An 18,132-nucleotide genomic window follows, 5' to 3' on the forward strand; every position below is an offset into this window, starting at 1 on the left:
GCCATGGAGCCGGACATGGCGATGATGGGATATGAGAAGGCTATGAGTTGGAAGGAAGCGACCGTGGACTTAATTAAGGTACATCCGCAGCACTTTTCTTGTGTAAAAATGGGAGCGACGGATAAACATCCTCAGATCTGCCAACAGTGGAGTTCGAACACTCAAACATCTTCTGATTAGTTGAAGATAGCGATAGGCGGTCTTCATCTAGAGGAATAACTACAATAAGGGCCAGACGAAAGAACGTACAATGTGTGTCCCGTACTATATAAAACACAGATATTGTGATGCTAAGTTGCTTTTATTAAATTAAAGTTGTGGTGGTGATTACTGTTTTGAGAGGAAGTACAGCTGGGTAACCATACCCTATATTACAATAATCAGAGAGAAAAATGGAAAGTGTTCGACACTTCGAAAAATGAAGATATTGACCAAAGAAAGATAAGGGCCAAGAATGGCGTGAAAATGAAAGACTCCCTAGCCCTCACAACCTAATGGTGTCGGGGTTGGAAAAGAACAAGTGTTGACCAAATGAGGTCGGGTAGAATAAATGAAAGTGTGGAGCCTGGCACAAGTAAGTGAACTCAATGCCAGGACTCACCTAAAGGCCCCATGGTCGCTAACCAACCCTCCCAAGTTCAGAGAAACCTATGGTAAAGTCACGCTTACTTTGTTCTTGTTTTTCTTCCGGTGGTGATCATTGATATAATTGGTTAATGAGTCCAATAGAAGCATGGTGTACAGTACACAATGGGAGAAATAATTTTCATTTTGGAAGAGTAAATACGCTGTTTGATTTACGTAACTACCCGCGAACGCTTTGCAGACGCTCGTTCTGGAAAGGCACCTCCGAATAAATCAAGTATTAAAAGTCTTTACGATACATTCAAGAAAAATGGCAGACCAACAATTCTCACAGAGGACAAACTGTTGGATATCCAAGTCGCACTGCTGAAGAGTCCAAATAAATCTTTGCGCATGTTGTCTAGGCAGAGTGGTGTGTCTTACTGTACACACGTTTCAGACCAAAATGAAAGCTGCTCATAAGCTATTTGCAGGTGAGGCCAATCGTTGTGTTTGTGACATATGACGGCGGATGGAGAGCAGTTGGATTACTGTTATTGGTCAGATGAGACTTGGTTTCACCTCGATGGGTACATCAATACACAGAATACACGTTGGTGGTCGGCTGAAAATCCTCATATGCTGTGTGAGTCTTCCCTTCATGCCCGAAAAATCGGCTCATTGTGCTGGTCAGGCAGATTTTGCCTACTCTGACTGAGGAAGAAATGGAAAGGACATGGTTTCAACAGAACAATGCAACCTCCACACAGTGGAGTTCTAGCAGTCAGTGTTACGAGGGTGCATCACTTCCAAGCATAGACAAATATCTTGCGTTCGTGTATAAACAGTGCAGCAAATCTAAGGAGATAAGCTCCAGTAGTGAGAGTGATGGACGCTCAAGGAACTTTGAAGAACATGTTATTTATGAATATTATGTGTTAAAGAATTGGTACTTTATTTCGTTCTATAATATGTATTTACAGCTTGCTTACATGAAAATGTAATCAAATGTGTGTTGTTCTTGTAAAATATACCAATCCCTTATCGCCGTATTCATGAATATACCACGATACTGCATAGTATTGTTATCGTAAAAATGTTGATTAAGTTCTCGTTAATCATAATATTTAAAATCTATATACTATATACTATAGTGGGTCTTCTGTCCTTTAAAATCGATTGTTCACTCGTGATTATAGGAATAATACCAATAAACCAAAACTATACCACGATATTAGAAACATTTATAAAAATGTCAGTATAGGCATCATTATTACTGCACATAAAAACAACCACAAATTAAAAGTTTCGAAGGAAACTCACACCGACAGGGAAACATTTAAAGAAATATGTTTAAGAATCTACTCACCCAACTCGAAGCTGTTCCCTTAACCGTAGATTTGCGTCTCTCTTGAGCACCTCTACGATTGTACAATACTCCGCAGCAGTCAACTTGTCCATGGGAACACCTGAAATATTCCATAATCTACTAAATCTAGATGAAATTTAACTTATTTCTAGTCGTCTTTCAACTATGTATAACTTATCTGGTAAGCTCTCAGTTTCTGGATGATTTTCTTAAATAAAAGAAGCCCAGAATATTTGGTCCACCAGTCCCATCTACCTTATATGTGTAAAATCCTTTCCATAGCCTGTTTCAGTATTAGTACGTAAACTGAAAATAGTATCATACAATATTGTAACGTGACAGTGGGTAGGTAAATAATACAACACTGGTAGCGTTAACATTCTATTACTAAATGTATTAATTACTACTAACTGCTTACACACCAAGACCTCGACTTACACTACACTGCAGACACAATCACACCAGTTTGCGCTCTCGCTGCTCAGTCACACTATTTGTGCACTCTATCACTTACAAACTCAAATAACCACACTACGCACACTCTTTCACAGCCACCACTTAGAGTCTAAATCAGCTCCCTAGTTATTATCGCTGTGTTCATAACCCGCGCACAACGCAGTATCACAACCCTGCAGGTCGTACACTGTCCGTACAGTCGCAATAGAGTTCGTTTGATGTCCCTTGCTGACTTCTCCCACGCTGCTTCAGAGACACACGCGTTCAAGTATCTAGGTGTTAATATAAGGAAAGATCTTAATTGGTGTAATCTCATACATGGGATTGTAAATAAAGGGTACAGATCTATGCACATGGTTATGAGGGTGTTTATGGGTTGTAGTAAGTATATAAAGGAGAAGGCATATAAGTCTCTGGTAAGACCCCAACTAGAGTATGGTTCCAGTATATGGAACACTCACCATGATTACTTGATTCAAGAACTGGAAACAATCCAAAGAAAAGCAGCTCGATTTGTTCTGGGCGATTTCCGACAAAAGAGTACCGTTACAAAAATGTTGCAATGTTTTGGCTGGGAAGACTTGGGAGAAAGGAGACGAGCGGCTCGACTAAGTGGTATGTTCCTAGTTGTCAGCGGAGAGATGGCCTGGAATCACATTAGTAGACGAATAAGTTTGAGTGGCGTCTTTAAAAGTAGGAAAGATCACAATATGAAGATAAAGTTGGAATTAAAGAGGACAAATTGGGGCAAATATTCATTTATAGGAAGAGGAGTTAGGGATTGGAATAACTTACCAAGGGAGATGTTCAACAAATTTCCAATTTTTAAGAGTTCAGTTGTTACAAGGGGTATGTGCAGATTTTGGGAGGTCGAGACAGTAAAGCCTTCAGCAGAGTACTGTCTGAAAAACCATATGGTGAAAGTGTAGCAATTACCAAGTGGAACGTGTAGATCATGTTCACAAGAGGATGGGTTCAAGAATGCGGAGGTTACTCCATGACATGAAAGGGAAGAAATTACAGGATGGTGGGGCACTTCGGGGTAGAAACAGACTCACTTCTTCTGAAATAGACACGCTACAAAATTAATACGGCAAAGCTATAAGAGAGAATGTTGGTGACTTGAAGAAAATGAAGGAGGCTGTGTGGGCAACTTTTCTTCATAAGATTTCTACCGCTGAGAAGCCCCAACATAGTCTATGCGGTTCTTGGTGCAAGTAAAATAAAGACAAGGAAACCTACAAACACCATGGGCTTCCTGAAGAAGTGATGTTTATGATTAAGCCCATTTAAAAGGATCTTGCCCATCCCGATTTATTGAAGAAATGTTTGCATGGGAAAACCCAAAATGTAAATGAGTCTTTTAACTGTGTTATTTGGAGCCGTGTACCTAAAAATGATTCTGTTTTATCATTTAATATGGGAAATGCAGGCAGAATTAAAGTACTAGAACAGCTGGGGATCCAACCAGGGTGGAATTCGCTCATTGCGTTTCAAGCTTTTGATGTTCGTTGGATCAAAATGGAGGATAAAAAGGAGTTTATAGTGGAAGCCAACATAAGGAAGTCAAGGAGAGTAATAAAAAGGAGTCTGGAGGACAAGGGGGGATGAGGGATATGCAGCAGAAGGGCTCTAGACTACCTCTCAAGTAAGATTTATATAAGCTAAATGAAATTAATTTTCTCTCCTTTCGTTTTTTTCTTTATATAGGTACGCTCCTCCTCTGCGAACCATGTGACCTTGACGCGGTGGGGAGGCTTGCGTGTCCCAATGATGCAGATAGCCGAGCCGCAGGTGCAACCATATCGGATGGGTATCTGTTGAGAGACCAGACTAACGAATGGTTTATCGAAAGGGGGGTAGCAGCCTTTCGGTAGTTGCAAGGGCGGCAGTCTGGATGATTGACTGATACGGCCTTGTAATAATACTCAACATGGCTTAGCTGTGTTGATACTGCTACACGGCTGAAAGCAACGGGAAACTACAGCCGTAACTACCTCCCGAGGACATGCAGCTCTCTCTGTATGAATGATGTACTGATGATGGCTTCCTCCCGGGTAAAATATTTCGGAGGTAAACTAGTCCCCCATTCGGATCTCCGAGTGGGGACTACACGAGAGGGGGCGATCATCAGGAAGATGGATACTGACATTCTACGAGTCGGAGCGTGGAATGTTAGAAGTTTGAATCGTTGTGGTAAGTTAGAGAATCTGAAAAGGGAAATGAATAGGCTAAAGTTAGATGTACTTGGTATAAGTGAAGTACGTTGGCAGGAAGAACAGGATTTTTGGTCAGGCGACTACCGAATTATCAACACGAAATCAAACAGGGGAAATGCAGGAGTTGGTTTAATAATGAATAAGAAAATAGGGAAGCGGATAAGCTACTACGACCAGCATAGTGAAAGAATTATTGTTGTCAAGATAGACACCAAACCAATGCCCACCGCAACAGTGCAGGTCTATATGCCTACTAGTTCAGCGGATGATGAAGAAATTGAAAGAATATATGAGGAGATAGAAGATTTAATACAATATGTAAAAGGTGACGAGAATCTAATTGTGATGGGAGACTGGAATGCAGTGGTAGGCAAAGGAAGAGAAGGTAGTACAGTAGGAGAATTTGGATTAGGACAAAGGAACGAAAGAGGAAGTCGGCTGGTTGAATTCTGCACTGATCATAATTTAGTCCTTGCCAATACTTGGTTCAAACACCACAAACGACGGCTGTATACGTGGACGAGACCTGGCGACACTGGAAGGTATCAAATAGACTTCATTATGATTAGGCAGAGATTCAGAAACCAGGTGTTAGATTGAAAAACTTTCCCAGGAGCAGACGTGGACTCTGACCACAACGTGTTGGTCATGAAATGCCATTTGAAGTTGAAGAAATTGAAGAAAGGAAAGAATGCAAAAAGATGGGATCTAGACAAGTTGAAAGAAAAGAGTGTGAGGGATTGTTTCAAGGAACATGTTGCACAAGGACTAAATGAAAAAGCTGAAGGAAACACAATAGAAGAAGAGTGGAGAGTCATGAAAAATGAAGTCAGTAGGGCTGCTGAAGAAATGTTAGGAAGGAAGAAAAGATCAACTAAGAATCAGTGGATAACTCTGGAGATACTACACCTGATTGATGAACGACGAAAATACAAGAATGCTAGAAATGAAGAGGGCAGAAAAGAATACAGGCGATTAAAGAATCAAGTGGATAGAAAGTGCAAGGTAGCTGAGGAAGAATGGCTGAAGGAGAAGTGCAAGGATGTCGAAGGCTGTATGGTCCTGGGAAAGGTAGATGCTGCATACAGGAAAATCAAGGAAACCTTCGGAGAAAGGAAATCTAGGTGCATGAGTATTAAGAGCTCTAGGGAAAGAAGACAAAGCAGAAATATGGCAGGAGCATATCCAACAGTTGTATAAAGGTAACGATGTAGATAATTTGGTTCTGGAACATGAAGAGGCTGTTGATGCTGATGAAATGGGAGACCCAATTTTGAGGTCAAAATTTGACAGAGCTGTGAGTGACCTAAATAGGAACAAGGCACCTGGAATTGATTATATTCCTTCTGAATTACTGACTGCCTTAGGAGAAACCAGCATGGTAAGGTTATTTCATTTAGTGTGCAGGATGTATGAGACAGGAGAAGTCCCATCCGATTTTCGGCAGAATGTTGTTATACCTATTCCCAAGAAAGCCGGTGCTGACAGGTGTGAAAACTACCGCACCATTAGTTTAGTATCTCATGCCTGCAACATTTTAACACGTATTATTTACAAAAGAATGGAAAAACAAGTTGAAGCTGAGTTGGGAGAAGATCAATTTGGCTTCAGAAGAAATGTAGGAACACGTGAAGCAATCCTGACTTTACGTCTGATCTTAGAGGATCGAATCAAGGAGGACAAGCCCACGTACATGGAATTCGTAGATCTGGAAAAGGCATTCGATAATGTTGATTGGAACAAGCTATTTATGATTCTGAAGATGATAGGGATCAAATACCGAGAACGAAGAATTATCTACAACCTGTATAAAAATCAGTCTGCAGTGATAAGAATCGAGGGCTTTGAAAAAGAAGCAGCAATCCAGAAAGGAGTGAGGCAAGGCTGCAGTTTATCCCCTCTCCTTTTCAATGTTTACATAGAACAGGCAGTAAAGGAAATCAAAGAGAAATTTGGAAAGGAAATCACAGTCCAAGGAGAGGAAATCAAAACCTTGAGATTTGCCGATGATATTGTTATTTTATCTGAGACTGCAGAAGATCTCGATAAGTTGCTGAATGGTATGGATGAAGTCTTGGGTAAGGAGTACAAGATGAAAATAAATAAGTCCAAAACAAAAGTAATGGAGTGCAGTCGAACGAAGGCAGGTGATGTAGGAAATATTAGATTAGGAAACGAAGTCTTAAAGGAAGTAGTTGAATATTGTTACTTGGGTAGTAAAATAACTAACGATGGCAGAAGTAAGGAGGACATAAAATGCAGACTAGCACAAGCAAGGAAGAGCTTTCTTAAGAAAAGAAATTTGCTCACTTCAAACATTGATATCGGAATTAGAAAGATGTTTTTGAAGACTTTCGTGTGGAGCGTGGCATTGTATGGAAGTGAAACATGGACGATAACTAGCTCAGAAAGAAAGAGAATATAAGCTTTTGAAATGTGGTGTTACAGAAGAATGCTGAAGGTGAGATGGATAGATCGAATCACGAATGAATAGATACTGAATCGAATTGGTGAGAGGAGATCGATTTGGCTAAATTTTACGAGAAGAAGAGATAGAATGATAGGACACATCTTAAGACACCCAGGACTTGTTCAGTTGGTTTTTGAAGGAAGTGTAGGTGGTAAGAACGGTAGGGGTAGACCAAGGTATGAATATGACAAACAGATTAGAGCAGATGTAGGATGCAATAGTTACGGGGAAATGAAAAGGTTAGCACAGGATAGGGTGGCATGGAGCGCTGCATCAAACCAGTCTATGGTCTGATGACTCAAACAACAACATAGGTACGCTCAGTCAAAAACCTATAAAAGGTAGAAATATGAAACAATTATCATTGATGTTTCCATACCTTCTCTCTGTAAATCTGTCAGTTTATTTCAGATATATATATGAGACTAGAAAAAAAATATTATTCCTCAAATTTTTCATGAAAATCTTTGAAATTTGGAAAAAACTGCAAAGAATTGTCTATGCATCTAATCCTAAAACTAAAGAAAACAATGTAAAGTACAAAGTTCACACAATAACACTACAAAGTTTCAAATCTTTAGGAAAAAGGACCTTTAACCTGAGCGTACCTAAAGTTGGAGAAATTACCATTGTTAGCATAGGCAGTACGTACACCCCTTTACTTAGCTACCATCCCGCCATTTGCCTTGAGGAGAAGTGGAAAACCATTTCGAAGATTGACGAAGTGGGAGTCGAACTTTCCGCTACTCAGTTGATCTCCCGAGGCAATGCGGCCATGCTGAAGTTACATCGGCGATTGCCGCTTCACGAGACGGTGAGGCAACGTATTCGATGTCACTCTTTCCATTCATTATTCGTTCCACTTCTAGGTTTGGATTTTCCCCAGGACTCGGCTGTGTCCTGGAGCACGAGACTCTGGGCTGAGGATGGAGTACCTCGCCCAGGCGGCTTTATGGTCAGTCGTGGACTCGTGGTTTGTCGAGAGTTTTACACGTTGACTACACAAACATTCATCATCATTTTCCAGCCCCAGTTTCCCAGGTGTGGCGTACAAGCGCTCGCCATCTCTTTTTGTCGGAGTAGAGTTTCTTTTCCTCTACATCTTTCCATTTTACATTTTCGCCTTCATGCTTGTCTTTTCCCTGTCACTTCTCTGTCACAAACGTTGTCCACCTAATTTATTGTCACGGAAGCCCAAAGGATTGTACCTACTGTATACAAGGTGATGAAATTTGCTTAGTTAGAGCAGTTTCCTTCTGTTTATATCAAAATTAGAACGTCATCGTGTGCTGCGTTGGCACACTATTGCAAAAATTGCTGCTGACTGGGATAATTACAAAGATTTTATCATTGGCAACCAGTCTTATCGCCTTCCCCTCAAAGACCAAAATGAAAAATGAAATTCTCATGTCTCTGGACCGTGAATATGGCGGTTATTATTATAATAATAACAAACACACAACTCATCATTCTTTTAAACACCACAAGAGCACGCAAAAGTGAATTACATTCCTCCACATGGGGTTAGAACATGAAAATCAAAACCTATAACCTGTTTTTCAGTCTTTGACCGGGTCAGGGATGTAATGAATGAACCATATATAGGCTATTATTGCAATGGGGTCGCCACTCCCAAAGTGATTTATGGATGACTGATAAATGCTATGAAATGATAATGGAGAGTGTTGCTGGAATGAAATATGACAGGGAAAACCGGAGTACCCGGAGAAAAACCTGTCCCGCCTCCGCTTTGTCCAGCACAAATCTCACATGGAGTGACCGGGATTTGAACCACGGTATCCAGCGGTGAGAGGCCGACGCGCTGCCGTCTGAGCCACGGAGGCTCTGGGGTTAGAATATATGACGAAATATTTTAGTAAGATGTTAGTAATAATTTCTTTCTTAATCCGTTTACCCTCCATGGATGGATTTCCCTCGGATTTCAGCGAGGGATCCTACCTCTACCGCCTCAAAGGCAGTTTCCTGGAGCACGCGACTTCCGATCGGGGGAAAACAACTGGGGACTAGTGTGATTAGCTGCCACCCGCGGAGGCCCGAGTTCGATTCCCGGCTCTGAAACGAAATTTGAAAAGTGGTACGAGGACTGGAATGGAGTCCGCTCAGCCTCGGGAGGTCAACTGAATAGAGGGGGTTTCGATTCCAACCTCAGCCATCCTCGAAGTGGTTTCCGTGGTTTCCCACTTCTCCTCCAGGCAAATCCCGGGATTGTACGTAACTTAAGGCCACAGCCGCTTCCTTACCTCTTTCTTCCAATCTTCCTATCCCTCACAAGGCCCCTGTTCAGCACAGCAGGTGAGGCCGCCTGGGCAAGGTACTGGTTGTCCTCCCCAGTTGTATCCCCAAACTATCGGGCGAGTTGACCGTGTGGTTAGGGGCGCGCAGCTATAAGCTTGCATCCTGGAGATAGTGGTTCGAGCCTCACTGTCAGCAGCCCTGAATATGGTTTTCCGTGGTTTCCCATTTTCACACCAGGCAAATGCTGGGGCTGTACCTTAATTAAGATACGGCCGATTCATTTCCACTCGTAGGCAATTCCTATCCCATCGTCGCCATAAGACCTATCTGTGTCGGTGCGACGTAAAACGAGTTGTAAGAAATATATATACACTGATCAGCCAGAACATTATGACCCCATGCCTAATAGCCGGTATGTCCACCTTTGGCACGGATAACAGCGGCGACGCGTCTGGGCGTGGAAACAATGAGGCCTTGGTAGGTCGCTGGAGGGAGTTGGCACCACATCTGCACAGACAAGTCACCTAATTGTCGTAAATTCCGAGTAGGGGGCGATGAGCTCTGACGCCACGTTCAATTGCATCCCAGATGTGTTCGATCGGGTTAAGTTCTGGCAAGTTGCTCGGCCAGCACATCAAGTCGTCGGCTGTGGAGTTTCATCCTTAGGACTGTTCGGTACCCTGCGTGTTCAGACACACTTGTACTCCGCCCAGCATTAAAGTCTGATGTTAGTTCCGCCAGAGTTCACCGCTTGTCCTGTTTCACCAGTCTGCCAAGCCTACAACGCTCGACATTTGTAATGAGGGGTGGCCGCCCAACCCCTCGACGTTTGAACGTGGTTTCGCCACTTGTTGAAGACACCACAGCACTCCTCATAACCCCGACAAGTCGTGAAGTTTCCAAAATGCTCGTGCCGAGCTCCGGGCCATCACAATTTGTCCTTGGTCAAAATCAGATAGATCGCGCACCTTCCCCAATTTACGCACGGACAGCACGCTCACTGGTACTACATGCACCGTGCGTGTGTCTGATTAGCAGTAATTCCTCGTCAGGTATCTCTGCTAACGCCTAGACGGGTTTATATTGATAGTAGGTAGGTAGTCATAATGTTCTGACTGATCAGTGTATACATCCCCGACCAAATGTCTCACGCTCCAGGACACTGCCCTTGATGCGGTGGAGGTGAGATCCTCCAAAACTAACCTGGACGCTAAACGGACTAAGAAAGAAAGAAAGAAAGAAAGAAAGGTACTTAAGTACAGATTGATCACCTACTGCACCTATCGATAGTCTCTGTAGATCGGTGGTAGAGTTTCGGACTCCGGATACCAAGATAGCGGGTTAAAACCCCGCACAGGTTGTCGGATTTTTGAAAGGCGGGAAAAATTAATTCGGCACTCCATGTCGTACGATGTCAGCATGTGAAATATCCCTGGTGCCAGACACATTTGGTGTCTACCCGACGAAATTAATTAAAACTGAGCCATAGACGCCCAAAAGAGATTAGTTTTATTCTGCAAAGTAGTAGGCCTAGAGTGAACCGGAACGTCGAAATTGACGAACAGACAGCCAGATGGCGTAAAAATTAAACGTCTGATTATTATTATTATTATTATTATTATTATTATTATTATTATTATTATTATTATTATTATTATTATTATTATTATTATTATTATTATTGTTGTTGTACCGGAGGTACACCAACCCCATTCATTTAAAGTGAGCGCCTTTTAGAAGGCCAACTGTAACGTGTACTTCAAATTGTGTAGTGAAAGAAGTTTGAATTTTATCTCCAGATGACTCTACTGTCGATTTATGTGCACCCTCTGGTGAGAGGATGGACAATTCAATTTCAAGATAATTTTTGTATTCATAGGTTTTCAAAACTGAATTGTTTGTAGAGTGTTTTGGTGTTCTAAGGTTACTAGCACATGTATCTCTTCCCGCCTACTTAAAATTTTAGCCAATCAGGAATTTTTGAAATTTATTGAACCAACTAATAGAAACTGTGGGTGTATACAGGGCTTCCGCCGAGAGAATTCTGGAACCTTCCTCTCCGCTATAAAAGCTGGGACCTTTTGGGCCATGTTGTCTTTCGGTAGTCAGGGGCACAGTGCCGGACTTCACGCCTGGTCCCACCCGTCGGCTGTCCTGAGAATGGTTTTCCGTGATTTTCCATTCTCCTGCACTAAGACGAATGCCGGGACAGTTCGAAGTATAGGCCACGGCCGCCCACCCCCTCACCTTCTCCGCACATCTCCTTCACCGTAACAAATCTCCCGGCCTGAGAGACGGCGTCACCGTCTAAGAGGCCCGCCTCCCCCTTCTGGGGAGGAATGAAAACGTTTAGTAGTAGAAAGATAATGGAAACTGTTTGTATTGACCTCATGTTAAAGTTAGATTGTGCCTTGAAAAGGCTTGAATCTTGTAAATTTTGGAGCTCAGGCTCCTAGAGGAGCAGTGGTGTTCCTGTAACATTTGTTTGTAACTTGGGAGCTTCAAGCTCATTCTGGTAAATCGCTGTGTTCTGATTGTTCTAGGCTTCTCTAATATTGTTTTTGAGCTCACAAGCTAACCTTTATCTATCCAATTGTTATTTGTTATTGTTTAACAAAGTTTAAAATCTGAAAAGAAACAAGGAAAGAAATGAAATTTCATATTTTAGAGTTTTAAGTTAGGATTTGATATTTTCTCTGTCCACCCATACATGCTCGCACCTTCTTACACCTCTATGCTGCACGGTATTCCCGGAAAAATTATTATTGGTAGTAGTCGTGTTTAAGAGGACGTACAGTGCCATCCTCTCTTAAAAACTAATCAGAAGGGAGAAAAGGGAGATGTCCGACACTTCGAAGAATGAACGGAAGAAACGGAAGGGCCGCGGAGGGCGTGAAAATGAAAGACTCTCTAGATCTCACGAATCTAATACTGGCAGGGTCTGAAGAGAACAAGAGTTCACCAAGGGAGGTTGGAAAGAAAAGATGAGAGTAACCAATCCATTGCAAGCAAATAGAAGAAATACCCGACTCAGTTAGGACCCTGTGGTCACCACTCACGCTCCCAAATTGAGAGCCCGTGGGTCGCCTTTCAGTCACATGTTATCTCAGGCAGAGGATTGGATGTATTCTACACCCCCCCCCCTCCACTACCCACACGAGGTGAATCACACAAGTCACTCAGCAGTTTTCGACACACGGTCTCCTAATGCTTAAATTTCGTAAGTTAGTGTTCCTGCCATTGACGGATAGAGAACCCAGATAATGGAGTGTTATGTGAAAATGAAAATCCAGTTATCCGACCAGGTCAGTAATGGAATTAATGAAGCGTCCATCTAGCAGCGAGGATAGGAATTGCGCCGGCTGCCGAAGCCTGTAGCACTCCTCCAGGGCAATGATTAGTGACTAAGAGATGAAATGAAATAATATTGGAGAGTGTTCCTGGAATGAAAGATGATAGTAAAAACCGGAGTACCCGGAGAAAAACCTGCCCCGCCTCGGCTTCGTCCAGCACAAATCTCACATGAAATGACTGAGAATTTTTTGTATTTTTTTATTTGGCCGAGATTTGTACCATATAACCCAGCGGTGAGAGTCCGGCGTGTTGCTGCCTGACCCACGGAGGATCGGAGCAGTATTTGTGGATACTGAATTATTATAAACAGCTTTTGGAAGAAGAAACAGGAATGAAATATGGAGTGGAAATTTCGCAATTCTCAGTACCTACAATTTACGATTTTTGCGAAGTATATAGCTAGTTTTGCCACAATCAAATATGTTAGTAATCTGTGCACAACTCACGTGTTGCTGGGATCGCCATCTTGAGTGCTAACTGGATCACTTAGAGACGTGTTGGCTATGAGTTACCAGATGATAGTACGAAGTTGCTTGCTCTAATACTGTGCATGACTCAGGGAACACAGGTGCGTTCTGCAGACAGTGGCACGTACGTCAACATGAACAACAATAGGAGGCCTTGCCTCAACATAACTACACTTGTAGAGTGTTCACTGCCAACTGTTGACAGTTGAGGTAGGCAATTCAACGGAAATTTTATTAGGGAATTACAGTTACTCCCATAAATATTCGGTCACTCTGATTTTTGACACACTTTTATTGGGTAGCCTGTTGTTACACTATAATGATAACGTATAATGCAACGAAACATATAGGAAAACATAGTAACACGTTCTACAAACATTGTGAGGTAAGTCAAACTCCTCTGACAGTCATTGGTACGCCATCTGTCGTACTTTCAATAAAAGCAGTAATTTCAGTACCGCCTCAAAAATATTCGGCCACTATACAAAAAGCAAAATACTTTCGCATAATTGACAATCCTGTTACACATTTGGTTCTTCGTAGGTCCAACTTGATTTTTTATGACCTCTTCCAGTCGATTCGGCATACTGGCGATAAATTTCTTGGTATAATCCCGGCTTAATGCCGCCCATTCTTGGAGCAGTCTCCTCTTCAATTCTGTGAGGGAACTTAGCGGCCGCAATTGGGAACATGCATCATTTTCAAAAAATTTTTTTTTGAAATGTACACCAATGAAATAGTACGTAAACGTATTGCATTGTGGTATGTTGCCTTGTTTTCTACCATTAAAAAAATATTTAATAGTGCCTTTCCGCAAGGCGAGTGAAACGGCCTCTGACGTAAGCGGCGCGCTGTGACGTCACGATCCAGTGCCGCATGGAGCTCTACCAGCCGTTGTGCATCAGCCGTTGCTAAAAGCCGATTGTTTATTATTCATGATCGCGAATAACTTCGAAATGACAGAAGAAAGGTTCAAAACAGCACAGTCAGACAATCTACCATGTGTAGATGTCATCATTCTTGAAAAATGTGACTTTTGTGGCCGCAGAAATTCGCGGATAACAAGCAAGTTTGTAAATGGCGTCTTTTATATACGTGCAATGTACTGTAACCCATAGTATTAGGATAACAACGAACCTGGATAGATATCACATCACTTTCAACATTTCCTTCTAAACTGATTCCCCTATTAAAGAATAACATTACATTTTCGGGCTTTCAGCATTAGTAAAGTAAGAAATCGGATTTCAGCACTAACATAAACATATAGGTAGCATTATAGTACTAGTCCGCTTCTGTGGTGTAGTGGTTAATGTGTGCCACTCCCGGAGGCCCGGTTTCGATTCCCGGCTCTGCCATGAAAGTTGAAAACAAATAGTACGAGGGCTGGAACGGGGTCTACTCAGCTTCGGGAGGTCAACTGAGTAGAAGGGTTTCGAATCCCACCTCAGCCATCCTCGAAGTGGTTATTCGTACTTTCCTACTTCTCCTCCAGGCACCTAAGGCCACGGCCGTTTCCTTCCGTCTTCCTTGTCTATCCGTTCCGATCCTCCCATCCTCAAACAAGGCCCCTGTTGAGCATAACAGGTGAGGCCGCCTGGGCGAGGTAATGGCCCTCCTCACCAGTTTCATCACCATACTCAAAGTCTCACGTTCCAGGACACTGCCCTTGAAGTGGTAGAGGTGAAATCCCTCGCTGAGTCCGAGAGAAAACCAACCCTGAAGGATAAACTGATTAAGAAAGAAAGAAAGAAGGAAAGAAAGAAAGATCATAGTACTATAGGGCTATAATCTATCATTCCCCCAAAAATATATATTTATGGTTGGGACAACTGGCCTACCCACTTCCGGGGCCCATGAAAGAGAATTAAATATCTTTGTGGAGGGAAAAAGTTAAACATGATAAAGATAAATATGACTTCATCTAGTTTTCACAAGTCGGGCTGAGTGGTTCAGACTGTTGAGGTGCTGGCCTTCTGACCCCAACTTGGCAGGTTCGATCCTGGTTCAGTCCGGTGGTAGTTGAAGGTGCTCAAATACGTCAGCCTCGTGTCGGTAGATTTACTGGCACGTAAAAGAACTCCTGCAGGACTAAATTCCTGCACATCGGCGTCTCCAAAAATCGTAGAAGTAGTTAGCGGGGCGTGAAGCCAATAACATTAATTACATTTGGCTTTTAACAAGCTGAGCATATCAGGAAAGAAAAGTGTCCTGGTGACATTTTAGTCGCTCAATACAGGAATGTCTTTGGGTGCTGTGACCTTTTTGCTTTACGTCACACCGTCACATATAGGTCTTATGGCGACGATGGGACAGGAAAGGCCTAGGAATGGGAACAAAGCGGTCGTGGCCTTAGGTACAGCCTCAGTATTTGCCTGGTGTGAAAATGGGAAACCACGGAAAACCATCTTCAGGGCTGCCGGCAGTGGGATTCAAAACCCACTATCTCCCGGATGTGAGCTCACAGCTGCGCGCTCCTAACCGCACGGCCAACTCGCGCGGTATTTTTACCCTTCGGTTTATTGACTTGGCTTGTATAACCTAAAACTTAGGCTAAGTTGGATAATATTTTAAACACCTACATCACTATTTTCACCTGTGTGCAATTATGTTATTTATTTAATTAATATTATGATATTATAATTGAGCATTGTAAACTTATAAGACCCCAACAGACAAGCATTGGTTTTGTGTAGAATACTTTAATAATCAGCATTATTTAATGCACTGTTTATTACTTTCATATTCCAAGATGTAATTGAAGCATTTAAATAAAGCATCATACATTAAAATTTAAAGTTTTACCACTAGAACAACTGACATGGAAAAGTGATTTGAAAATTCAAACAAATTCATCTTACGTTAACATCTTCAAAAAAATAAACTGTAGACTTTTCCAATATATCACCAGCATTTCTCCGGCTCGCCAAAATCCATTTCTCCCTAGTTTTAGCGTCTTTGGAACATTTATAAACAATTTGTTTGGTACGGTATGCGATGTGCTATTGCACATCGGAACTCTACACCATTTATAAGTTTTCTGCCTCACTGTCTGCGCAGGATTCATTTTAAGTCTAAAATATACCACTCAAATTATTATCCAATGTATAGACCTCGAATTTAACCATACCAGACACTAACGTAAAGTAGAAATACGCGAAGTGTATCCTGCTTCTCAGAGCACACTATGTGTTATTTCGTCTGCTAATTCAGTCAACCTGTACGATGACGTCAGACCAATGAGATCGCGTACTTGCGTGACGTGACATTTTCGTAGATTTTTATCATGTTTGGAGTTATTATTTGTACATTCTGATCACATTTTTGAATTCTGCATGAAATTTTGAATCAGATTAGCCTATTTTTAATTAAAACCCCGGATCATGCATGTTCCCTATTGCAGAGCTCACTTCATTCGACTCCATACATTCTCGATGGGGGTACAGGTCGGCTGATTGTGGTGGAGTCTCCAAAACCTTCGGGCAGTTGTACAGCTGTCACTCCCTGACAAGTTACGACTTGTGTTTAGGGTTGTTATCTTGGTAGAACTTGAAAGTACTCTGTATACCAAGTTGTTCCGCAAATTGTCGCAAACTGTTTTTGAGGATAGCCAAATAGCCTTCTTTTGTCGAAGTATGTTCAGTGAAACTGAGTGAATAAATCCCGTTCGATGGAACACATCCCCACACCATTGCACTTCCTCCACCATATTTCACCGTTGCTTGTAAATTGCTTGTATTCAGTTCCCCGTGACGTTTCCGCCACGCCAATTGCTTTCCATCGGACCCGAAGACGTTGACCTTCGACTCATCAACAAATAACACATCCATCCACGAAGCACTGGGTTTTCTTACGTAGGTTTTTGCTAACTCTAGCTGCTTATTTTTATTTACCGCACTAATGTATGGTTTCCTCCTAGCTCTTCTCTCAAAGAACTCATTACTTCGCAGTGCTCTTCGCGCGCTTTCAGTACCCACATTCTTTCCTCACTCCTCTAAAACAGTTGCTGCCAGTTTCGGGGCACCAATTTTCGGATTTCGTATCACATTCCGAAGCACAAACCGCTCCTCTCGTCCCGTCCGCCTTCTTGGTCTGTCTGTCTGTCTGGGAAATTGAATCAATTCTGTCTTCATTTTCGAATCGTCTTAGTGTATCTCCAACTGCTATTCTGCTTATTTTAAGCATCTGCGATAACTTTCTATGCGATTTACCACGAGAATGATGGAATATCACGAGCTGGCGTTCTTCAAACGTGGTAGAGTGTTTTCTTTTGCACCCCATTTGATATCATTCCGCAACTCTGCAGCAAATGACTTCGGCATGACGTGTCTTGCGGTACCGCACTACTGAACTGAACGTTTTGCAACACTATGAGCCAGTCGCCCTCGATGAACAAAGCGACAATCTCAGCCTTTCCGGGTGACCGAATATATTTGAGGCGTGTTATTTCACCCATGTGCGCAATACCCTTTCTTTTACAGCATACTGTACATCAATGCTCCGTGATTCCTCTTCTGCATAAGCAAACACATGTAAGTTAGTTCCATTAGTTGGACACATTTGGTTTCACTTTCTGCCCATGGTTACGTTATTGTCATCACATTGCCGCGGATTTTATCAGTGGCCGAATATTTATGGTAGGTAGGAAGACTTTAGCATGTGATCCTCTGTGGCTTGCACGGTTAACCGGGTTCAAAACTCGGTTAACTCCATGTGAAATGTGTGCTGCATAAAGCAGATGCGGGACAGGTTTTCTCCGGATTATGCGGTTTCTTTCTGATAACTTCATCCCAGTAATATTCCATAATAATCAACCCCGTGATGTAGGGTAGCGTGCCTGCTTCTTACCGGACCGGGCGAGTTGGCCGTGCGGTTAGGGGCGCGCAACTGTGAGCTCGCATCCGGGAGATAGTGGGTTCGAACCTCACTGTCGGCAGCCCTGAAGATGGTTTTCCGTGGTTTACCATTTTCACACCA

At 42.4% G+C, this 18,132-nt stretch overlaps 1 protein-coding gene across 5 annotated transcripts in view; it reads right to left on the reverse strand.

The window, feature by feature from the left end:
• The window catches only part of LOC136872018 (uncharacterized), an 811,539-nt gene that overhangs the window by 762,838 nt on the left and 30,569 nt on the right, over window positions 1–18,132 (reverse strand). For 4 of the 5 annotated variants that reach the window (XM_068227292.1, XM_068227293.1, XM_068227294.1 and 1 more), the window contains exon 2: window positions 1,934–2,033. In XM_068227292.1, coding sequence (XP_068083393.1) covers window positions 1,934–2,033 — 100 coding nt within the window. Of the gene's footprint in view, window positions 1–1,933; window positions 2,034–13,134; window positions 13,253–18,132 lie in introns of those variants that run through there. The other variant, XM_068227290.1, reaches the window with a different exon arrangement.

This window comes from Anabrus simplex, chromosome 4 (assembly GCF_040414725.1).
Source record: "Anabrus simplex isolate iqAnaSimp1 chromosome 4, ASM4041472v1, whole genome shotgun sequence".
In the NCBI taxonomy this organism is placed as follows: Eukaryota; Metazoa; Arthropoda; class Insecta; order Orthoptera; family Tettigoniidae; genus Anabrus; species Anabrus simplex.